This window comes from Salmo salar, chromosome ssa11 (assembly GCF_905237065.1).
Source record: "Salmo salar chromosome ssa11, Ssal_v3.1, whole genome shotgun sequence".
Taxonomy (NCBI): domain Eukaryota; kingdom Metazoa; phylum Chordata; class Actinopteri; order Salmoniformes; family Salmonidae; genus Salmo; species Salmo salar.
Genome location: NC_059452.1, coordinates 16372777 through 16398732, shown reverse-complemented (window position 1 = coordinate 16398732; position 25956 = coordinate 16372777). Strand labels below are relative to the sequence as shown.

The following is a 25956-nucleotide window of genomic DNA, read 5'->3' as shown; positions in this document are numbered from 1 at the left end:
ACATCTGCAACTATGTAACCATTATCTGCCCATAGCGTATTTAATGTTACAGTGGAGTCATGCGTTTTTTGAAGACGTGCTGTGGAGTTGAGTTTGAGGAATGTGGGTTCCGTTTCAAGAGGTTTAAATACTGAGCGTTAAACATGTGGCCTGTGGGTTTTCTGCACAAATCTACATTTTCACAATTAAAAAGCGTTGCCGGTGGGACAAAATCGTTTTTCAGATGTCACTATCTATAAATCGAATGCAATACCCCATATTGGTACGGCAGTTGTTTGCGTCTAGTGAGGTGTATGCCAAAATAACACTATTAACAATTATTTATAAGCTGCTCTCATACCTTACACACGATCTGGATTTTCAAAAATGCCTAAAACTAACGTTTCTTATCTATTGTCACATAATTTAATTTATGTTTGTGCTCTTGCCTCGAAACAAATGAAGGCTTATTATATTTTTGGAATCGTCATAACGAACATGTGCTTTGTGTTTTGGAGGCTTGGGAGAGGATGCACTTGGTCGCTGCCTTTCAGGCATTGCGGTGGCCTTCAGTTAGAGAAGGGAAGCTGTGATCTGAGAGCCAGGGAGCCACCGATAGGCGGCGAGGGAGCGGGGCAGACACTGAGCGAGAGAGACCAGCCACAGCATTTACATGACAAAGAAAAGTGCAGGAGCACGGGAGTAGAAACATGAAATGGGCCGATGGGATTTTGTTCTGCTTTAGCCTATTTGACGTAGCTCACTTTAGAGGAAAGGCAAACATATTGGATCGTTGCTTTGAAAAACGTGGAGGAATAGTGGTATCAGGGCTGACAATGCTTTCCTGTTAACCAAGATGCATGGAGGAGCATCCCTGTTCTACCTGAATATGTACACGTGAGACTTCAAGTATGGCTTGAAGGATCGGAAAATAAGTTGTTGATAATGTAATTTGGACTAATGCATTTTCAATGCTTGAGAGCACAAACTGTGTTTCATGATAATGCATTTTCTGCCCATTCTATCCATAATGTTGTCTCAATGTGGTTTAAGATGGAGATACAAACTACAGTACATTACCTTGAGGGGTTGCGTGTGTGTGTGTGTGTGTGTGTGTGTGTTTGGAGCAGGCAACAGTGGCATGTGCTCATCACAAGGCCCACAGCAGTGTGTGTGAGCATCTCCCTCAGCCTTCATACACCCCGGGGTGTGTTCCCACAGTGGAGCACTGTAGCGCCTTCGCTGGACTGGTGGGAGCTTTCGTGTGAGTGTGGCATGTTTGGAGAGAGAAAGAGGAATGTTATGGGTGGTGGGTTGGTTGGGAGGGTATTGTGGGAACAGGAGCTGGCGAATGGAGGTTGCTGGGTGGGAGTAGGGGGTGAGAGTGGGGCAGGGATGAATTGACGGGGGATAGTTTGGGTGCATGGGATGTCGCTACATCAGATCCACAAACAAAGAGCTTGTTTTTTTCCATTCGAAAGATCAAATGAAAATATGTCAACTCTGCTGAACTCATCAGGAACAAATGAATGCTGTGAGTGTGTGTGTTTAGACAAGCGCTCTCTCTCCCTCTAACCCAGTACTCCTGCTAGCACACCGACCAAATTATTGGGGTTTCACTGAACCCTCATCACTACTTCACTCAAAAGAGGCCTCCTCTCTATGGTTCCCAGCGTTGTCTCCCATTCTCCTTTTACTTTCTAATCCTGACTCCCCCTAGTCATCCTATCTCATCCATGGTCAATGATTTAATGCTCAGTGTTAATCAGCCCACTGACCCCTGCTTCAATTTGACTCCTTCTCACTCTTCCTGCCTCTGTCTGAAACTCGACTGACCTCTGCCCCTCTGAGTCCTTCATCATTAGCCCTGTTCAATGCCTCCCTCCCCTTCATTTCCACCTTCCTTTATGTAATCACATATATTAACTGGTTGTGATTGGTGAAAGAAGTAGGTTGGTAGGTAACCTTAGTTACCCATCCAATCATGTATATAGATCTGTTTTTTCCCAGGAGTTGAGAAAGGAACGATATCTAAATTGGAACAGGGCCTATATCCACCCAATCCATCCCTATTACATGCCACTGACTCAGTCCTAGTCTGCAGCACCCTACCTCAGCCCCTGTCTGCAGCTACCTCAGCACCCTACCTCAGCCCCTGTCTGCAGCTACCTCAGCACCCTACCTCAGCCCCTGTCTGCAACTACCTCAGCACCCTACCTCAGCCCCTGTCTGCAGCTACCTCAGCACCCTACCTCAACCCCTGGAGGATGCTTGTGAACAAGTCCTGCTTAATAAAGATTATTGCATTTCTTTGTCCTTAATGAGCTATTCTGTAAATGGAGTAATTATGTTAAGTTTGTTGCATCAATGACTATGCACTTGGCTAAAGTCATTAGCATTATTTGAACTTGGTCTGTCAAAAATCCGCATGTAATCCAAGCCGTCTTCTTTTATTTATTGTGCCCGTATCTCAATCCCTTGGTCCTTGAGGTGTGATTGCTGTGTTTCTGACAGCCCAGTGGGGTGGAAATGGCATATTTATAAGCATGATGAGTGTAGTGTGTGTCTGACTGTGCCTCCTAGGGTTGGGAGTTATCCGGAGTTTCAGTCCCGTCATACCGTACATTTTTTACCGCACAAAACAATTTACGCAACAGGGATCTTGATCCAGAAGAGGTATGAATGTCTCTGCTGTAACCAAGAAGCATGATCTTGACATCTAGCCACTTAGCTAGCAGGTCAGCAAACCAGTATAGCTGGATCCTTGAGCCAGATATGATTTATTTGACACATCTTAGATTTCTTATAGTTATAAGCAGTGGCATAGGACGCAACCCCCGCAACGGCATTGAAAATCATACCGTCGGTATTTCAAAATACCCCGGTATATGGTATAAACAGCATATCACCCAAGCCTAGTGCCTACTCTATTTGTATGTGAGTGCATCGTGATCCCCCCTGGAGATACACAGCTAAATTAGGATGCATATTATTTAAATAGGCCCCAGGCTGAATTTGAGCTGCATATCTTTGTCCAGTGAAGATGTTGGTTTGTATGGCTGGCTAAGTGCGTCTATTCATTTTTGGTAGTGTCAGAGGACCAATCCTAGTCCCGAAGGTGGTATAAAGGACAGTTCAGTGACAGAGGAAAGTTGCTTGAATGAGACAGGGAGACTTTCACTTTTACTGTATGTCTGGCCTCTGATGTCTACTGGGCTCTTTATTGTGGTGGCCTTCAGGTTCAGGGTTTCTGTGGTTGCCTGGATGTGGTTCAGATATCTTCCCTTTGACTTTAACCAGATTACTGTCAAACGTTAGACGAGTAGTCAGGAAGCTTACGATGCAGAGGTAGTCATGTTAGTAAAACCTGTCTTTGTTGTGGATTACAATGCCAATCAAAATGTTATTCACCCAATTTTACGTTAAAAGTTCAGTGATTATTTCACTCAATACATCTCAGTATCTGGAAATATTTGACTGGTTCCACTTCATACTATCGTGTGTGTGTAGTAACACTGTAATTACCCTCTAGTAACAATATTGTATGTAATGGAGTGGAATGTTTTTTGTTGTTATTACCGGTGCACCAATTCAACTTTTCTGTGGTAGACTTTTGATCTGCGCCAGAAAGTTTTATTTGTATTATTAACGTACGTCATGATGTTGAGATCCATCCTCCTGCACTGTTAGAGATGTCTGGTCTCTAAAGCCTCCTTCCCTGCTCTGATGGCTGCCAGCTGGGATAAGAGCAGAGCTCATTCTGTTCAATTAGACTGCACCTAAATCTCTGTAGGCTGACGTCTAGGATTCCTCTAAGTTTCTCAAAACAACCTTTACACTTCAGCTAACTCCGCACTAAAAAAAGGCGTATTGGTTTTTAAGTGATGCATAGGTACTTATTTGCCTCATCTCTGCAATCGGTTTGGGATGATTATTTAATCAACCACAACACATCGGCCTACTCCTTTTACACGGTCACGGATGACTGCTGCACTGCATGACCCTCTCAAGTCCATTTCCCAGTACTGGCTGTGGGGGGTTCCCACTGGCTGTGGGGAGTTTTGATGTTCTCTAGAAAAGCATATCAGTGCCAAAGGGACTTTTTGAGAGAGTGTTGTGAGTATTGATGCCCCCCCCCCAGCTATAAACAGCCCAGGATCAATATGCTGTGTGATATGTTTGTCACAAGCTCAGGGATGGGTCCAGTCAGGTGATCCCCAGAGTATTCCACTACAGCCAGGGTGCTGAATGTTAAAACACAGGTGCTGCTGCTGTGTGCCCACCGCCTACTGTCGGTTAGTTTTAACAGGACGATACTGCTATCTTGAAGAAAAGTAGTTGATTTGATGGATTCATTTTTGTATTGATTAATGCCACATGGTAACTTCAGCAATATATTTACTTTAGATTGTTCTGGATCATTATGGTTTGTGAGCTGTGTTAAAGGGATAATTTAGCCGTTAAAAGACGTGTCTGTGTGGTAAACGAGTCACAAGCTACAGGCTACATGTTTTTGTTCTGTTCTGTGTGTGTGTGCTTTAGGCAGTGATGGTGATTTGTGTGTGTAAGAGCGGGGTCTCTTCCTCACGGCGCTGGTTGGGTAGACAGTCATGCGATCACATTCCTTCCATTCCGCACTGCTGTCCGCTCAGTCACATGACCAAGGAGGAGTAGCGTGGGGCTTGTAGTGGGGAGGGGGACTGAGGAGGGGAGAGAACCCTGATTGAGTAGGCAAGGTGCAGAGTAGGGCCCAAATACATCCCTTCCCCTACCTCTAAATACTTTTTGCATATCTGAAAAGATAAGAAGGGTATAAACAATATGTTATAGATCTACTTATAACTGCTCTAATTACATTGGTAACCAGTTTATAATAGCAATAAGGCACCTCTGGGGTTTGTGGTGTATGGCCAATATACGCGTTGCGTCGTGCTTAAGAACAGCCCTTAGCCGTGGTAAATTGTCCATATACCACAAACCCCAGAGGTGCCTTATTGCTTAATTAACCCTATTTTATGCTAGGTGGGATTTTTCACCATATTGCTTAATCCAATCAATGAGTGTATATATGAATGGACAAAGCCATTGATCATGTGACACCATTCATATGTGAAGACATAACATGCACAGTTTGAGCTGCTCCAGTAAGAGACGTTGCAGGCTAGCTCAGTGCTGCCCCTTCTTATTGAGTAACTCAAGTTGAAGGCTGACCGGGGCACGGTATGCTGCCATTAGCAACTAAATTGTCCTTAGCTTCTTTTGGGTGCGGTTTGGTGTATTAGAAGCAATTATTGGTAACATAATTGTTGAGTATTTTTATTTTATTTACATGAAGATAGCCATTTTTCCATTCACTGTAATGAGGGATCCTGTTTTCTGCTAACAATGCCTGCAGTACCGCGTTTGGCCTTGAACTTCCGTGGCTTCAGTAAGAGGGGGCAGTCATTTTACGCTGCATCCAATTTAAGAGACTGGAAGGGTTCAGCTAGGGGCTTATATTGGACTTGGTGTAAGAGGTTGTATAGAGTACACACACACAACTCTGTAGCATGTGACACAAATCCAACCAGATGACCTGGCCTCCACAATCACCCGACCTCAAACCATTTTGAGATGGTTTGGGATGAGTTGGACTGCAGCGTGAAGGAAAAGCAGCCAAAAAGTGCTCAGCATATGTGGGAACTCCTTCAAGACTGTTGGAAAAGCATTCCAGGTGAAGCTGGTTGAGAGAATGCCAAGAGTGTGCAAAGCTGTCATCAATGCAAAGGGTGGCTACTTTGAAGAATCTCAAATATATTTTGATATGTTTAACACTTTTTTCTTCATAGTTTTGATGTCTTCACTATTATTCTACAATGTAGAAAATAGTAAAAATGAAGAAACACCCTTGAATGAGTAGGTGTCTCCAATCTTTTGACTGGTACTGTATGTATGTATAATTGCGGTCAAATATATTGTCCCCCTTGCACCACTCTTTATTCTAAAATTCTTTGAAATTGAAAACACTTTTGGTGTTCACACGTATTTGTTTGATTTACAACTGCACAGAATCCCCCAAAAAGTATATATTTCACTTAAAAGTCAAAAAATGACCTGGACTAAGTTGTTCAAAAATTCAAATAAATTTGGTTAGAGGCAAGTGAGTCGTTTATTATGTAGTTTATCTCTCCTGTGGTAAGTTGAAGGTGGCTACAGGGTAGAAATAGCAATTTAACCAGTTTTAAAAAAACAGCAAACAGAACATTCTCACCAGTATATGACCAATGTATCATCTTAATTCATAACACACCATCACTCGGTTTCTATCAGTTATGTTGATCACTGCCTCGTGATACTATCAAGTGTCTCCCTCCGAAACCACTTGGTTGAATTGATCAAATCAAATCTCACAGACACAATAATAAAACGTCAGGGGGGAGTTCTGTTTTTTTTTTACAGTATATGACCTTGTGGTTGTCCTGGATGGGCTTTTCCCTCCTACAGCCTCCCGTCCGTCCCATGTTAGTTTTGTTGCTGGCGTTGTTGACCCATTGATGTGGCCGCACCGAGGCCCCTAGCCCCATGCTGCTCTGAGGCCCTTTGTAAAGCCTATAGGAGCACAGGGCTGTGATTGGAGCAGCCCAGGATTTGCATGGATGAGTACTGTACATAGAGCGAGCACACCAGCAGTCATGAAGCACTAGAGGGGAACAAATGCTAGCTCAGGCCATGTTTCTCTTCTCTGTTGTTTCTCTCTTTCTTTCTCTATCTCTATGCCTCCTATTGTTAATATGTTGCAGACTGTCCTTTTGAGTATAAATGTAAACATGAGTGGGAAAGAGTCTAGCTCCCTGGGCCTCTGCTATCTCTCCGGAACTGCATTATGATTGGTCACTTTACTGTACGCCTGGCCTATATGATAAATGTGATAAATAGTATAAATCCAGTTTGTGCCAACTTGAGAGCGGTGTGAAACCTCATGTGGGTGACTGTGAGAATCGTGCTGTAGCTGAGCCGCTGGCGGGCGCAGCTGGAACGGCCAGCAGCTGACACTGCAGCTGCTGCTGGGGTTGTGTGCCTTTCTCCACTCAGTGTGACTCAAACTCTACTCAGCCTGTCCTGGATGGAATTACAGCATGTGGATATTATTCTTGAGAATCAAACTGAAAATCACCACCAAGGCAATGTACTGTTTAGTGTTTCCCAACTTCTCCATTGTTGTAGTTTGGTCCAGAGCAAGACAAGGTACATAGATGGAGCAGAACGAATATGACCCCCACTGTGTGAAATGTAAGGCAATATGCAGTATATTCCATGTCGTATGCCAGAAATAGACTTGCCATAGGGTAGTTTTGGCAAATGCCAGACGGGCTGGTCGATCTTCAGTCCAGTGGGCCTGTCTAATTGCGTAGAATGATCATTATTTGGCTAATAATGCGGGCCTAGAGGAAAAATGGGGACTTAGCACACACTTTGGCTCTTGTTTAACAGGGGAAGGTCCCCTTGCCTCCCCATCAGAGAGAGATATTAATGTGTGTGCTTTACCTCTTTGCCCTACTCTAGAGAGTGGCGACAGTGATTCCGTTTTTCTCCGGGAAGAATCTGATAACATTATACCCCACTTCAGCAGGCCGTAGGTGGCACAGATAAAGCTATTAGGTTAAATATGTAGACAATTGTGAGGTATGTTTGGTTGTATAAACTTGTCGGCATGTCAATGTTATTGTACACGGAGCTCCCTAGCGCGTGGTGAAACTGGAGAGTCCCTCCCTGCCTACCTTGGTTTATGGCTGCCTGGGACTTTCCTCCTTCTCGTTGCTGCAATGTTTGACAACTGATTTTAATGACCCTTCATCCTATGCATACCTGTTATGATAAATGTCTTTATTGTACAGTTATTCATTTAGATACAATATCGGGTATTTGTGTAATAATTATGAGATATGGACCTTAGTAGGTACCTTTTCCAAAGCCACACACAGTGTTTAAACTACTGTAGCTACGCCACTTGGACCACAAATTGTAAAAAAACAAACATAATTTAATATTCCTGTGAGTAGGCAGGCGTAAGCACTTTTGTCTTCGTGCACATAGTTTTTTTTACATTTATTTTTTTATGTATATGCTGACACAAACACACAAACATGGGCAAACGCATGTTCCAACGTCCTGCTGATCGTCAGACTGCATTTGCACAGTGCTATCAATCAGCCCATCTGTCTCTGTGCACCCATTCTGTGGGGCTGGCGCAGTGCACATAATGTTCCCTGCTCCTGTGGGTACGTACACACACATGTACACTTACACGCACGCGCACAGTCACACACAAACATACACGCACAAACAGTCATACACGTGCAAACACACATACCATGGTTTCCGTTAGCCATAATAGCATTGCTGCACTTATAATGAGAATAAATAATAGTTTATAAAGATTTTAAGCTAAACGTACTGATCTGTTGCATGAGCCTCTTTGCTTTTTTTTCATGTTTTTTTGCGATGTAGTCTAGGCCTACTTGTTGTATGAATTTGGGATCTATAGTCCCGAAACTGTCCCAGAGTCTGTTTTGGAATAGGCTATTTCTTTCTCGCACAAAATAAAAAGCAGACCAATAGAATTGGTTAACTTTTCTACTATGAGGATAGTAGATTGACATAGGATAGTGATTTTGCTGTTCATTGGACCTACTCGTCTTGATGGTAAATTATTGGACAGTTATTCTAACATCTTCAAGTTGTGCATCGGAATTCGGATAGGACGACGTCCTCGACTTGCATGTTCTGTTAAGATTAATTACCATAATCTAAATGTGATTTGTGTCATTCTGAGCACTGTGGGTGGACGCCCTAATCAGGTTAAACATCCAATGCATGGGTCCGGTAAATCTCTTAAATGTCTGGTAAATTTAAATGCTACCGGTCAAATGTCTGGCGCCACATTTTCCTAATGGAAACCCTGATATAAACACACGAAAGTACAGGCACTCTTCCATGCATCATACATTCGTGGTTCAACAAGAAAACAGCTGTTGTGTGGCAGATCCCAGTATGCTATCTATCGTTCCTGAATAGATATGGACAAATGTTTTAAACTATTTCTATTGAAAAAATGGCCCATTTAGTCAAACAAGAGCCACAGTTTGTGTGCAGTGAATGTTTCTGATAACAATCGAGATTCATATCCAGATGTTGATTGATTGAATGACCAGTGTCTGTATGGAAGTTGCCCTATCATTTGCTTTGCTATGAAATAAAACCACAAAAGATCCTAGAAAGACCACTATTTTGGGTGTTATATGCAAGTGAAAGTAGAGAATCTATTTTATAAAGACCTAGTTGATTGAGTCTTTTTTGACAACTGGTGCATGTCCTATACATTATCCAACTGTTTAAAATTTCTCGCCTCTATTTCTCATATGAAGGAAACAGAACATTTCACTCTTCATCTGTCTCTGTCTCTCTCGCTGTCTCTCTCGCTGTCTCTCTCTCTCTCTGTCTCGGCTCCTCCTCCCAGTGACTCTGTTATGCAGGACTTGCCATTTCCTACCATCTAGAAGTTATTAGAAGGGTGAGGTATTGTATAACTAAACAGCAGGCGTGGAAACATTAACCTCTCACTCTCTGCCTCTCTACCCCTCTCAAATCAAATCAAATTGTATTGGTCGCGTACACATATTTGCAGATGTTATTGCAGGTGCAGTGAAATGCTTATGTTTCTAGCGCCAATAGTGCAGTAATACCTAACAATACACACAAATCCAAAGAATAAAAATAAAGACATTAAGTAATATCAGAACGAGCAATGTCAGAGTCCGGAATGTGTGTGTGTTATATATATATATATATATATATATATATATCAGTTGGAAGTTGGGAGTTTACATACACTTAGGTTGGAGTCATTAAAACTAATTTTTCAACCACTCCACAAATTTCTTGTTAACTCTTACATCTAGACGTTCCGCTAGCGGAACACCTGCTCCAATATCCAATGATAGGCGTGGCACGAAATACAAACTCCTCGAAAATCCGAAAACTTCAATTTTTCAAACATATGACTATTTTACACCATTTTAAAGACAAGACTCTCCTTTATCTAACCACACTGTCCGATTTCAAAAAGGCTTTACAGCGAAAGCAAAACATTAGATTATGTCAGCAGAGTACCCAGCCAGAAATAATCAGACACCCATTTTTCAAGCTAGCATATAATGTCACAAAAAACAAAACCACAGCTAAATGCACCACTAACCTTTGATGATCTTCATCAGATGACACTCCTAGGACATTATGTTATACAATACATGCATGTTTTGTTCAATCAAGTTCATATTTATATCAAAAACCAGCTTTTAACATTAGCATGTGACGTTCAGAACTAGCATTCCCACCGAACACTTCCGGTGAATTTACTAAATTACTCACAATAAATGTTCACAAAAAACATAACAATTATTTTAAGAATTATAGATACAGAACTCCTTTATGCAATCGCGGTGTCCGATTTTAAAATAGCTTTTCGGTGAAAGCACATTTTGCAATATTCTGAGTGGATAGCCCGGCCATCATGGCTAGCTATTTTGACACCCACCAAGTTTGGTACTCACCAAACTCAGATTTACTATAAGAAAAATTGGATTACCTTTGCTGTTCTTCGTCAGAATGCACTCCCAGGACTTCTACTTCAATAACAAATGTTGGTTTGGTTCCAAATAATCCATAGATATATCCAAATAGCGGCATTTTGTTCGTGCGTTCAAGACACTATCCGAAGGGTAAAGAAGGGTGACGCGCCCGACGCGTTTCGTGACAAAAAAATTCAAAATATTCCATTACCGTACTTCGAAGCATGTGAAACGCTGTTTAAAATCAAATTTTTATGCGATTTTTCTCGTAAAAAAGCGATAATATTCCGACCGGGAAACCCTGTTTTCGTTCAAAGACTGAAAATGTAAACATGGTGGAGTCTCGCGCACGAGCGCCCCAGTCTCATTGTTCTCAGATCGACCACTATCCAAAAAATGTCACGTTACAGCAGAGATCCCCTGTTTTGGATAGAGATGATCAAGAAGGCCAAGAAATAGTCAGAGAGAGCGCTTCCTGTTTGGAATCTTCTCAGGTTTTGGCCTGCCAAATGAGTTCTGTTATACTCACAGACACCATTCAAACAGTTTTAGAAACTTTAGGGTGTTTTCTATCCAAATCAAACAATTATATGCATATTCTAGTTACTGGGTAGGAGTAGTAACCAGATTAAATCGGGTACGTTTTTTTATCCGGCCGTGCAAATACTGCCCCCTATCCCCAACAGGTTAAACTACAACTCTACCAAAGGACCAGACTATACCACGTGGAGCATTGGTTACACGGCTGGAAATGGTTAAACTCAGACTATCGATCCCTACAGAATAAGAGCAAATCTTGGACACGAATTACTAGTCTGCAGCTAGAAATTATGTAAACCTAGGACGAGAATAAAGACAACCGCCGACGCATCTGAAGTATCCATTCTAACTACATTCAACCACGAAGACTTTGTGACTTCAATGAAAGTTAACCAGAGACTCTGATGAACCCTACAGGACGATCAATGATTCCAAGAGAGAACATACGGGCGTAAATATACATTGCATATATTCTCGAATGAGCGGCCGTTCATGTGCAAAGGATTAGCATTTCAATTAATATAATTATAGACTGTGTAGTGAATCCATGTTGTATTTCCCGCTCTTTCTATTTCCCGGTGTGAATACTGTCTGAAGGCACTGTATGTACATATAGGTCAGGGGAAAGTGACTAGGCAACAGGATATAATAATAATAATAATAATAATAATAATAATAATAATAATAATAAGTAGCAGCGTATGTGTTGAGTCAAAAGAGTAGCTATTTGGTTAACTATTTAGCAGTCTTATGGCTTGGGGATAGAAGCTGTTCAGAGTCCTGTTGGTTCCAGACTTCAGTACTGCTTGTCATGAGGTAGCAGAGAGAACAGTCTATTACTTGGGTGGCTGGAGTTTTTGACAAGTTTAGGGCCTGGATGGCAGGGAGCTCTGCCCCAGTGTACCGGGCCGTGGGGTGCTGAGGATGTTGCATCACCCCCTAAAAAATCTGGAATATTTTTTTAATGAATAAATGAAAATAATTGTGCACTGGGCTAGAGGTGCCGATTTTATGGCTGATTTTTAATTAGGGCCGATTTCAAGTTTTCATAACAATCGGTATTTTTGGACAGTGATTTGCGTTTAAAAAAATGTAAAAAATGAAATGTTCAAATTGTTCTTTATTTAACTAGGCAAGTCAGTTAAGTACACATTCTTATTTTCAATGACGGCCTAGGAACGGTGGGTTAACTGCCTTGTTCAGGGGCAGAATGACAGATTTTTACCTTGTCAGCTCGAGGATTCAATCTTGCAACCTTACGTTTAACCTGTTAGGGCTAGGGGGCAGTATTGACACGGCCGGATAAAAAACGTACCCAATTTAATCTGGTTACTACTCCTGCCCAGTAACTAGAATATGCATATAATTGTTTGATTTGGATAGAAAACACTCTAAAGTTTCTAAAACTGTTTGAATGGTGTCTGTGAGTATAACAGAACTCATTTGGCAGGCAAAACCCTGAGACATTTTCTGACAGGAAGTGGATACCTGATGTGTTGTATTACCTTTAAACCTATCCCATTGAAAAACACAGGGGCTGAGGAATATTTTGGCACTTCCTATTGCTTCCACTAGATGTCACCAGCCTTTACAAAGTGTTTTGAGTCTTCTGGAGGGAGATCTGACCGAACAAGAGCCATGGAACGATGATGGCCCATTAGACACCTGGCGCGCGAGTTCATGTTGGGTACCCTCGTTCCAATACGTTATAAAAGAGTATGCATTCGTCCACCATGAATATTATTCATGTTCTGGTTAAAAAAGGCCCTAATGATTTATGCTATACAACGTTTGACATGTTTGAACGAACGTAAATATATTTTTTCCCCTCGTTCATGACGAGAAGTCCGGCTGGCTTAGATCATGTGCTAACAAGACGGAGATTTTTGGACATAAATGATGAGCTTTTTTGAACAAAACTACATTCGTTATGGACCTGTGATACCTGGAAGTGACATCTGATGAAGAGAATCAAAGGTAATGGATTATTTACATAGTATTTTCGATTTTAGATCTCCCCAACATGACGTCTAGTCTGTATCGCAACGCGTATTTTTCTGGGCGCAGTGCTCAGATTATTGCAAAGTGTGATTTCCCAGTAAGGTTATTTTTAAATCTGGCAAGTTGATTGCGTTCAAGAGATGTAAATCTATAATTCTTTAAATGACAATATAATATTTTACCAATGTTTTCTAATTTTAATTATTTAATTTGTGGTGTTGACTTGACTGCCGGTTATTGGAGGGAAACGATTTCCTCAACATCAATGCCATAGTAAAACGCTATTTTTGGATATAAATATGAACTTGATAGAACTAAAAATGCATGCATTGTCTAACATAATGTCCTAGGAGTGTCATCTGATGGAGATTGTAAAAGGTTAGTGCATCATTTTAGCTGGTTTTATGGTTTTGGTGACCCTGTCTTTGAATTGACAAAACATTACACACAACTCTTTTAAATGTACTGTCCTAACATACTCTAAATTTATGCTTTCGCCGTAAAACCTTTTTGAAATCGTAAAACGTGGTTAGATTAAGGAGATGTTTATCTTTCAAAGGGTGTAAAATAGTTGTATGTTTGAAAAATTTGAATTTTGACATTTATTTGGATTCAAATTTGCCGCTCTTGAAATGCACCTGCTGTTGATGGAGTGCACCACGGGTGGGACGCTAGCGTCCCACCTAGCCCATAGAGGTTAAAAGCTGGTTTTTGATATAAATATGAACTTGATTGAACAAAACATGCATGTATTGTATAACATAATGTCCTAGGAGTGTCATCTGATGAAGATCAAAGGTTAGTGCTGCATTTAGCTGTGGTTTTGTTTTTTGTGACATTATATGCTACCTTGAAAAATGGGTGTCTGATTATTTCTGGCTGGGTACTCAGCTGACATAATCTAATGTTTTGCTTTCGTTGTAAAGCCTTTTTGAAATCGGACAGTGTGGTTAGATTAACGAGAGTCTTCTTTAAAACGGTGTAAAATAGGCATATGTTTGAAAAATTGAAGTTTTTGCATTTTTGAGGTATTTGAATAACGCAAGCGTCCCACCTAGCCCATAGAGGTTAACTAGTCCAACGCTCTGACCACCTGCTTTACATTGCACTCCACGAGGAGCCTGCCTGTTACGCGAATGCAGTAAGAAGCCAAGGTAAGTTGCTAGCTAGCATTAAACTTATCTTATAAAAAAACTATCATAATCACTAGTTAACTATAGATGGTTGGTGGTATTACTAGTTTATCTAGCCTGTCCTGCGTTGCATATAATCGATGCGGTGCGCATTCGCGAAAAAGTACTGTCATTGCTCCAACGTGTACCAAACCACAAACATCATTGTCTTTCATAAAATCAATACACAAGTATATATTTTTAAACCTGCATATTTAGTTAACTAGGGAAAATGTGTCACCTCTTGCAACAGAGTCAGGGTATATGCAGCAGTTTGGGCCGCCTGGCTCGTTGTGAACTGTGTGAAGACTATTTCTTCCTAACAAAGACAGCCAACTTCTCCAAACGGGGGATGATTTAACAAAAGCGCATTTGCGAAAAAAAACCCACAATCGTTGCATGACTGTACCTCACCATAAACATCAATGCCTTTCTTAAAATCAATACACAGAACTATATATTTTTAAACCTGCATATTTAGCTAAAAGAAATCCAGGTTAGCAGGCAATATTAACCAGGTGAAATTGTCACTTCTCTTGCATTCATAGCACGCAGAAACAGGGTATATGCAACAGTTTGGGCCGCCTGGCTCGTTGCGAACTAATTTGCCAGACTTTTACATAATTATAAGGTTGTGCAATGTAACAGCAATATTTACACTCAGGGATGCCATCTGTTAGATAAAATACGGAACGGTTCCGTATTTCACTGAAAGAATAAACGTTTTGTTTTCGAGATGATAGTTTCTGGATTCGACCATATTAATGACCTAAGGCTCGTATTTCTGTGTGTTTATTACATTATAATTAAGTCTATGATTTGATATTTGATAGAGCAGTCTGACTGAGGGGTGGTAGGCACCAGCAGGCTCATAAGCATTCATTCAAACAGCACTTTCGTGCGTTTTGCCAGCAGCTCTTGCGCTGTTTATGACTTCAAGCCTATCAACTCCCAAGATTAGGCTGGTGTAACCAATGTGAAATGGCTAGCTAGTTAGCGGGGTGCGCGCTAATAGCGTTTCAAACGTCACTCGCTCTGAGACTTGGAGTAGTTCCCCATGCTCTGCATGGGTAACGCTGCTTCGAGGGTGGCTGTTGTCGATGTGTTCCTGGTTCGAGCCAAGGTAGGAGCGAGGAGAGGGACGGAAGCTATACTGTTACACTGGCAATACTAAAGTGCCTATAAGAACATCCAATAATCGAAGGTATATGAAATACAAATCGTATAGAGAGAAATAGTCCTATAATTCCTATAATAACTACAACCTAAAACTTCTTACCTGGGAATATTGAAGACTCATGTTAAAAGGAACCACCAGCTTTCATATGTTCTCATGTTCTGAGCAAGGCACTTAAACGTTAGCTTTCTTACATGGCACATATTGCACTTTTACTTTCTTCTCCAACACTTTGTTTTTGCATTATTTAAACCAAATTGAAAATATTTCATTATTTATTTGAGGCTAAATTGATTTTATTTATGTATTATATTACAGTTTTTCTCAATTGTTTACACACACATACTGGTACTTGAGACAGAATGACCACAACATGTAACTCATGCACCAACCCCCTGAACCAATGCTGCTAAACTACAAGCACAATTCCTGCTTTACACTCAAATTGCAGTTCTAAAACACACTTTTTTCAAAACACTACACACAATTCTTTGCATTTGGCACAATTTTCATGCAGAAAATCTCTTATTTTCACAATGAACACACTGCCATTCAAATATGCACACTGACTCATCACATGGGCAAACACCTGTCACACAGTTTTTTACAATTAGCAATCAGAGCTTTAGCATAAAAGGGCAACAGGTGAGCTCTTCTGTTTTGGAGCAATGGATGCCAACATTGGAAACAGAGGCAGAGCCAGAGGAGTGAGAGTAAGAGGAGGAGGACGGGGAGGACGAGGACGAGGAAGGCCAAGGACCGTAATCTCTGATGAGATCCGAGCCACTTTGGTTGATCATGTGGTCAACCATGGTCTAACAATGAGGGAGGCTGGGCAAAGAGTACAGCCAAATTTGAGCAGGTACACTGTAGCATCCATCATCCGGACATTCCGAAATGAGAATAGGTAAGAAATCTACTCTCACTAGAAAATTGCAGTACTGCATATCAATACAGTACTCAATGAGTACAGTAGTACAGTATTGCCTGTGGACTGTTCTGTAGGACTGTAAAAATAAAGTATGTTTCAAGTATTTGGGAAATGTATTCCTACTTTGTATTTACAGTATTTTACTATTTGTTTGGCAGAGCTGAAAGATTACCAACACAAGGTGGTCGGGAACGTGTTCTGTCTCCTGAACAGGAAACTGAAATCATGAACATGGTCCTAGAAAATAACGCCATAACATTACGGCAAATACAAAGAAAAATAATAGAAAACAATGAGATATTTCAAAATATTGATAGGGTAAGCTTATCAACACTGGACCGTGTCTTGCGCAGAAATAATCTCAGAATGAAGCAGGTCTACAGGGTGCCAGTTGAACGCAATTCAGAAAGAGTCAAAGAATTGCGATATAACTATGTGCAAGTGAGTCCTATACAATCCCACAATTGATGCATACTCTCAACACTATAAATTATACATATTTCAGTATTGTAATCATAATGATTGTGCTTCACAATAGTGACCACTCCATGTCTATTTCTGATATTGTCATGTGTGTTTCAGAGTCCTTGAGCTAGAGGTGGCTGCAGTGGAGCACCAGTTCATCTTCATTGATGAGGTTGGATTCAACCTCACAAAAAGACGAAAGAGGGGAAGGAATATCATCGGCCAGCGTGCCATTGTTCAAGTCCCTGGCCAGCGCGGAGGGAACATCACAATGTGTGCAGCGATTACCCATCACGGCGTCATCCATCACCATGCTACCCTTGGCCCCTACAACATCGCCCATCTGATCACATTCCTGGACACCCTACACAACACACTCATTCCACCAGATCAGGTAGATGGCCCAGAGCAGCTCAGGTACGTTGTCATTTGGGACAAGGTAAGTTTCCACAGGGCTGCTCTGGTTCGTAACTGGTTCACTGCCCACGCGTTTTAGTTGTTTATCTCCCTCCGTATTCTCCATTCCTACATCCTATTGAGGAATTTTTTTCTGCCTGGAGTAGGAAAGTGTATGACCGAAATCCACAAACGCGTATAGCTCTTCTCCAAGCTATGGAAGACGCATGTGGAGATATAGCAGCTGATGCTTTTCATGGCTGGAATCGCCATGCTAGGCGATATTTCCCCCGCTGCTTGGCCAGGGAAAACATTGCTTGTGATGTGGATAAGGTGCTGCGGCCAGACCGCAACAGAAGAGAGGATGCAGCATAGTTTTTTGTTTCAATTTTTTTTTTTTATTTTTTACTGTAACTGTATACATTAAATTCTTCTGTTTTGTATGTAGACCACTGTATGTGCAACTTTGTGTTGGTTGGGAATGGGATGTACACTGTGTACATTGTTTTTGTGGGAAAAATAAAATATATTTTTTACTGTGTATTTGTGTGTTCTGAGTATAAAAACAATACTCTCAAATATTTTACAACACACTTATTACATTTACATTACATTTTAGTCATTTAGCTGACGCTCTTATCCAGAGCAACTTAGTGAGTGCATACACTTCATACATTTCATGCATTTTTTTTTTTTTGTACTGGCCCCCGTGGGAATCGAACCCACAACCCTGGCGTTGCACACACCATGCTGGCGTTGCAAACACCATGCTCTACCAACTGAGCCACAGGGAAGCCATATGTACTGTCTGTAGTAATGGCAACACTGAACCAAAAAAAGGCCTAAGTCATTATGATGAATGGAGAAGAAGTGTTTTCCATTCATCATAGTGTTTAACATTGAGCACATCAGTGTTCAACTGGTTCTTATAAATGTCAATTCATATGATGGTTTGTGTGTCATTTGAAAACAAAATACCATTTTGATAAGAAATAACATTGTTTTGAATGTAAAGTTTCATTTTGCTGGAGAATTGAGGGGTTTTGCCCATTTGTGTGTGTGTTTTTTGATTTGTGTGTAAAGTTCTGAGAATATGAGGCATGCTTTCAGAAAATGTGTGTAAACAATCAAGAAAAACTAAGTTAAAATAAGTGTTCATTCTGTGTTGTAATTGTCATTATTACAAATAAAGAAATAAAAAACGACCGATTAATCGGCATCGGCCTTTTTGGTCCTCCAATAATCGGCATCGGCGTTGAAAAATCATAATCGGTCGACCTCTACACTGGGCCTTTACTAGTCCTTTACTAGCAGACTGATGTAGCCGTCTGTAGCGTGGGCATATAGCCATCTGTAGCGCTAAATTGCAGCACTCCCACCTCCATCTTCCCACGGAAGCACTTAGCGCTTTGCGGTCAGATGCACAGCAGTTGCCATACCAAGTGGTTATGCAACCAATCAAGATGCTCTCAGTGGTGCAGCTGTAGAACCTTTTGATGGTCTGAGGGCCCATGCTCAGGAGGGAGGATAATGAAAGTACACAGAAGTAACACGTAATGGTAGAGCTACCATAAATGGTTACCAATTTGGTAACGGAATTACGAATTTTAAAGGAATTACCAAATAATCTGCAATTGCTACAATTGGAAATCATAATAGTGACAAACCACAGTTGGGTCACCTGCTACTGTCCTCCCTTCCACTGGCATACTGTTGTGTTCAGCTCATAACTGTTTTCTTTGTGTTTCTGTTGTCTGGCGGTCAAACCAAGAGTGTAATAACAGTATGAGTCTGGACAACCTCCCTTTCTCTCTCCCCTCCAGTTAATGTCACCTCTCCCAGCTCTTACTGACACATACCCATGAGCCCCCTCTCTTTCCACTTACTCTAACTAGCATTCTCACCCACTGAGCACCGACCATCGATGTTGAAAAGTACACTATAAATATAAAAGTATGTGGACACCCCTTCAAATTAGTGGATTCGGCTATTTTAGCCACACCCGTTTCTGACAGGTGTACAAAATCAAGCACACAGCCATGCGATCTCCATAGACAAACATTGCCAGTAGAATGGCCTTACTGAAGAGCTCAGTGACTTTCAACGTGGCACCGTCATAGGATGCCACCTTTCCAACAAGTCAGTTCGTCAAATTTCTGCCCTGCTAGAGCTGTCCCAGTCAACTATAAATGCTGTGATTCATCATTTCAGAGAGCCCATTTCCACTGCTCCAGAGTCCAATGGCATCTAGGAGCAACAACTGCTCAGCCGTGAATTGGTAGGTCACACAAGCTCACAGAACGGGACCGCCTAGTGCTGAAGCGCGTAGCGAGTAAAAATTGTCTGTCCTCGGTTGCAACACTCACTACCGAGTTCCAAACTGCCTCTGGAAGAAAAGTCAGCACAAGAACTGTTCATCAGGAGCTTCATGAAATGGGTTTCCATGGCCGAGCAGCCGCACACAAGCTTAAGATCACCATGCACAATGCCAAGCGTCGGCTGGAGTGGTGTAAAGCTCACCGCTATTGGACTCTGGAGCAGTGGAAACGAGTTTATCCGACATATAGCAACTTTACTCACATAAAAAGTTTGGATGGAAAACTGGTTCATGTCAAGTGATTTTGAGGATGCTGGAATGATATTTTGGACGAACCTCCACATGCCTGCAGGAGACTTTACAAGTACCCTAATCAGATTAACACATTGTGACTGGTTGTGTTTTTGACACATATCTAAAAGGTTATACATTTAAAAAGTTAAATTACAAATATGTAGGCTATATTAAGGCGTTAAATTATAGGTGTTTGAGGAAGAGCCGCCCGGATTGGAGAGGAGGAAGAGCGCATGTTAAACTTTCCTGAATAACTGGGCCTGCCGGGAGCATGTGGCCACATTACTGTATGACAATTTGGGTGAATGATGATCTGCAGCAGACAGAGCATCTCAGCATCGGAAGTAAAAATACAGCAAGACTGACCTGCTACTGTGCCTTTCTGGACCTTTTATAAAGTGCAGAAAGTAGACCTACAACTGATCCAAATGGAATGAAACATTCAAATCACAGGGCTTTTGCGCCATTATTCAAATGACATTTTTCACTGAAACCTAGATTCAAATTTTGTACTCGCTTGAAAACAATAATGCAATTATTCATCACATTGTGGTGTTGTAGGCTAGTCTAGGATAATGGTGTTGTCCCTTAACTTAACAAGATCAATAGCAGAGCTTTTTGAGCTGTGTGTCTCATGTCTACTGTTCTTTCATGCTCAATGATGCACCTGGCCTCTCTGCTGCCAAACGATCCACGATCCACAAACGATCCACCTACTGGTATTGTCACTATGAATGATGGACAGAGGGCAGGATAGACAGACTGGTAGACTATATTGACCTTTGGTATTGTACAAAATAGCATGTGGAAAAGCATAGTGCATAAGGGAAGTACCAATGCACCTTGATATAGGGGAGGAGCATGCAAGCAGATGAGGAAATGTGGCTAGGATGGAATTGATATACATTATATAGTAAAACCTGCAAAAGAGCAATGTTAACCAGGGAAAGAAATGCACTACATTCCTCCTCTGTGCCCAATAAAAACAAGTCACAACCCTCCCAAAGCAAAAAAATATTTTGGGGGGTAAATGTTTCTGTGGATTTAAAAAAAAAAGAGTATTTGTGCATAGAGTTGTATAGTTTGTTAAACTTTGAAATCAATGGTGTGTGCGTGTACGCTTGGAGCTCCCTGCCATGTTGTCCATTCACCATGGCTCAGTATGAATGCCCAGCAGGGGTCTTCTGGAGTGGACCCCAGCCCCCTTAGCCCCGACTCTACTGCACATGCTCAGATGGATACCTCATAGCCCCCCTACTCGCCATCCGTACTGGACAGGCATAACATCTCTGAGTGATGATAACTCTGTGTCTCAGTGCAGTAATATGTTGTGGTCTGTCTCTCTTCACAGGGTAGTTGATGTGATTACTGTAGCTGGAGGTGGTAGTGTGGGTCATTGTGTGTGTATGTGGGGTAATGGCTTCCACACAGAAGGGTCCAGTAAAACCTCTGGCAGGGAAATGGCAGCAAATGGTTTAACTTCTTGGGGCTATGGGCGGGAGGGAAATTTGAAACAAATAAATGAAAAATAAAATTTTAAAAAAATACCTTTAAAACTCCTTAATCTAACCACGTTGTCCGATTTCAAAAAAAAAATATTAAAAAAGTGATAAAGGGCGGCTTCAATACGAATTGAGTTAGGGAAAATCCCTTCCACATATAAACACGAAGTTAGCACCACAAATTAAATAATTAAAATTAGAAAACATTGGTAAAATATTATATTGTCATTTAAAGAATTATAGATTTACATCTCTTGAACGCAATCAACTTGCCAGATTTAAAAATAACCTTACTGGGAAATCACACTTTGCAATAATCTGAGCACTGCGCACAGAAACAATATGCTTTGCTATACAGACAAACGGCCATGTTGGAGAGATCTAAAATCGAAAATACTATGTAAATAATCCATTACTTTTGATTCTCTTCATCAGATGTCACTTCCAGGAATCCCAGGTCCATAACGAATGTAGTTTTGTTCAAAAAAGCTCATCATTTATATCCAAAAAGCTCCGTGTTGTTAGGACATGATCTAAGCCAGCCGGACTTCTCGTCATGAACGAGGGGAAAAAATATATTTACGTTCGTTCAAACATGTCAAACGTTGTATAGCATAAATCATTAGTGCCTTTTTTAACCAGAACATGAATAATATTCAAGGTGGACGAATGCATTCTCTTTTATAACGTATTGGAACGAAGGTACCCAACATGAACTCGCGCCAGAGTCTAATCGGCCATCACCGTTCCATGGCTCTTGTTCGGTCAGATCTCACAGTAAAAGACTCAAAACACTTTGTAAAGGCTGGTGACATCTAGTGGAAGCAATAGGAAGTGCCAAAACATTAATCAACCCCTGTGTGTTTCAATGGCATAGGCTTAAAGGTAATTCAACACATCAGGTATCCACTTCCTGTCAGAAAATGTCTCAGGGTTTTGCCTGCCAAATGAGTTCTGTTATACTCACAGACACCATTCAAACAGTTTTAGAAACTTTAGGGTGTTTTCTATCCATATATAATAAGTATATGCATATTCTAGTTACTGGGTAGGATTAGTAACCAGATTAAATCGGGTACGTTTTTTTATCCAGCCGTGAAAATACTGCCCCCTAGCCCCAACAGGTTAATGACTTAATAAGACCTAATTAGTGTAAATGGAGGAGAAGAGAGAGGAGCAGTGGAGGTGAGCTGGGGTGACTGAGCGTGCCTTGGCTACAGCTGCCAGACATACAGCAGGCAGCCCTCTTTTATTAGCTGATGAAAAGTAGGCCAACTCCTCTGCTGTGTTTATTCATCCCAGGAACACCTCTGGATAACAGAACAGCACACTGCTGCTTTCAGGTGCTGTCTCTTTCTTTCTCTCTCTCTCTCTCTCTCTCTCTCTCACTCTCTCTCTCACACTCACACTCACACTCACACTCACACACACACACACAACAACAAAAAACCGATGCCCACAAATAGGGACACTGGAGCTTTTTGTGTTTGTGTGGTAGATGTATGCCAGGGTGTGTGTGTGTGTAGTGGAGGCTTTGAGAGCATTATCCTGCTCTGAGACAGGGGTGGAGGGTCAGCCCCCATTTAATCAAGGAAACAATTCCATCTCCCATTAAGTTAATTAATCCAAGGCCTCTCTCAAAACAGAACCAGAGGGAAACCCACCCGGGTTTGTGTGTGGGGGGGGTGGTGTGTATGAGATGAGTGTGAATGAGATGTGCATGTTCAGTTATGTTCCTGTATGGCTAGCCACATGGATCTCTTGACATGAACAGTATGTTCACTATGAGACAGTTCTATACGGTACATTGATCGTGGCTTTTCAGCCAAACAACAGAAGGAGATCCACTGACACCAACTATACAGAACAATAGATACAAAAACTGAAATATCACATTTTACATAAGTTTCAGACTTTTTACTCTATACTTTGTTGAAACACCTTTGGCAGTGATTACAGCCTCGAGTCTTCTTAGGTATGACGCTACAAGCTGGGTACACCTGTTTTCGGGGAGTTTTTCCCATTCTTCTCTGCAGATCCTCTCAAGCATTGTCAGGTTGGATGGGGAGTGGTGCAGAGATGTTCGATCGGGTTCAAGTCCAGGCTCTGGCTGGGCCGCTCAAGGACGTTCAGAGACTTGTCCTGAAGCTACTCCTGCGTTGTCTTAGCTGTTTGCTTAGGGTCGTTGTCCTGTTGGAAGGTGAACCTTCTCCCCAGTCTGAGGTCCTGAGCACTCTGGAGCAGGTTTTCATCAAGGATCTCTCTGTACTTTGCTTCGTTCATCTTTCCCTCGATCCTGACTAGTCTCCCAGTCCCTGCCGCTGAAAAACATCCCCACAGCATGATGCTGCCACCACCATGTTTCACAGTAGGGATGGTGCCATGTTTCCTCCACGCATTCAGGCCGACGAGTTCAATCTTGCTTTCATCAGACAAGAGAATCTTGTTTCTCATGGTCAGAGTCCTTTAGGTGCCTTTTGGCAAACTCCAAGTGGGCTGTCATGTGCCTTTTTTACTGATGAGTGGCTTCCTTCTGGTCACTCTACCATAAAGGCCTGATTGGTGGAGTGCTGCAGAGATGGTTGTCTTTCTGGAAGGTTCTCCCATCTCCATAGAGGATCTCTGGAACTCTGTCAGAGTGACTCCAATCATGTTGTAGAAACATCTCAAGGATGATCAATGGAAACAGGATGCACCGGAGTTCAATTTTGAGTCTCGTAGCAAAGGGTCTGAATAGTTATGTAAATGAAGTATTTCTGTTTTTTATTTTTTATAAATTAACAAACATTTATAAAAAACAGTTTTCGCTTTGTCATTATGGGGTATTGTGTGTAGATTCATTTTTTAAAATTTAATACATTTTAAAATAAGGCTGTAATGTAACAAAATGTGGAAAAAGCGAAGGGGTCTGAATACTTTTCGAATGCACTGTACAAATTCTCATCTGTTGCTTGCAATATTCTGTGTTTTTGGACTTTTCGGTCTGGGAATAGTCTCTGACTTCAAAATGTATGATTGTTGGTTGTTGTTTGCCCAACACTTTTCTGGACATATTACAACTCCGTAAACCTGACAGTACACAGGTTGATCAACAGGATGTGAAGTTCACCTATGCCGCTGTAAACGGGGATATGCATACAGCCAAAGATGAACACTGGAATGTACAAACTACACGGAAGAACCTTAAAGCATTCTAAAGATAAGCAGTTGCGTGTTTTGTAGTAATTTGACATTTCCTTGTTTCGCCCCTTTATTCCTTATCTCCCTCCTCCATCTCTCCCGCGGACCTGTCTCACCATGCACACTAATCTCAGACCACTCATGTCAGGATTTGGAGTCTAACTCTCTCTCCCCCCTTCTCTCCCCCTCCAGAGAAGCCTGTGACGGTGGAGCTGAGCTGTGGGGCGGGGCCTGTCCTCGTGGTGCTGGAGCCAGGACAGCCTCTGCTGCTGGACTGTCACCTGGGGGCCACGCCCCTGGACACGCCCCTCAACATCACCTGGCTGCAGGATGGTCTCCCCGTACTGGAGGGGGAAGGGGACTCCCTCAGGACCCTGGCCAATGGCTCACTGCTGGTGCTGCCCACCTCTGTGGATGGCCGGACGCCTCAAGGGGTGGAGGGGGGCTACAGCTGTGTGAGTGCCGGCCCTTTTGGAGCTCTGACCAGCCGCACCATCACCGTTTACCTGGCCAGTGAGTATTACTGTTTCTCAGACAGGGCGGGGCTGTGCCCGCTCAACTCCACCAGGGTCAGACTCAAATGGAATGGCATGATAGTCTGGTGTCCCCACATAGGAGCACAGCCACATTCCTCAGGGGGATTTCCGTGCTTGGATCTCCTCTGTCTCAGACAAGAGTTTGATTGTGTGGCTGGTCAGCCACACCAGTGGTGTCCTGGGAACAGGTGTCAAATCAAATGACATTTTATTGGTCACATACACATGGTTAGCAGATGTTAATGCAAGTGTAGCGAAATACTTGTGCTTCTAGTTCCGACAGTGCAGTAATATCTAACAAATTCACAACAACTACCTTATACGCACAAATGTAAAGGGATGAATAAGAATATGTACATACAAATATATAGATGAGCGTTGGCCGTGCGGCATAGGCAAGATGCAGTAGATGGTACAGAATACAGTATATACAGTGAGGGAAAAAAGTATTTGATCCCTGCTGATTTTGTACGTTTGCCCACTGACAAAGAAATCATCAGTCTATAATTTTAATGGTAGGTTTATTTGAACAGTGAGAGACAGAATAACAACAAAACAATCCAGAAAAACGCATGTCAAAAATGTTATAAAATGATTTGCATTTTAATGAGGGAAATAAGTATTTGACCCCTCTGCAAAACATGACTTAGTACTTGGTGGCAAAACCCTTGTTGGCAATCACAGGGGTCAGACGTTTCTTGTAGTTGGCCACCAGGTTTGCACGCATCTCAGGAGGGATTTTGTCCCACTCCTCTTTGCAGATCTTCTCCAAGTCATTAAGGTTTCGAGGCTGACGTTTGGCAACTCGAACCTTCAGCTCCCTCCACAGATTTTCTATGAGATTAAGGTCTGCAGACTG

General features: G+C 41.9%; 1 protein-coding gene across 3 annotated transcripts in view; it reads left to right on the top strand.

Moving 5' to 3' along the window:
- LOC106562145 (immunoglobulin superfamily DCC subclass member 4) overlaps positions 1–25956 on the top strand; it is a 63839-nt gene that overhangs the window by 783 nt on the left and 37100 nt on the right. For all 3 annotated transcript variants that reach the window (XM_045689095.1, XM_045689094.1, XM_045689093.1), the window contains exon 2: positions 24754–25074. In XM_045689095.1, coding sequence (XP_045545051.1) covers positions 24754–25074 — 321 coding nt within the window. The remainder of the gene's footprint in view (positions 1–24753; positions 25075–25956) is intronic.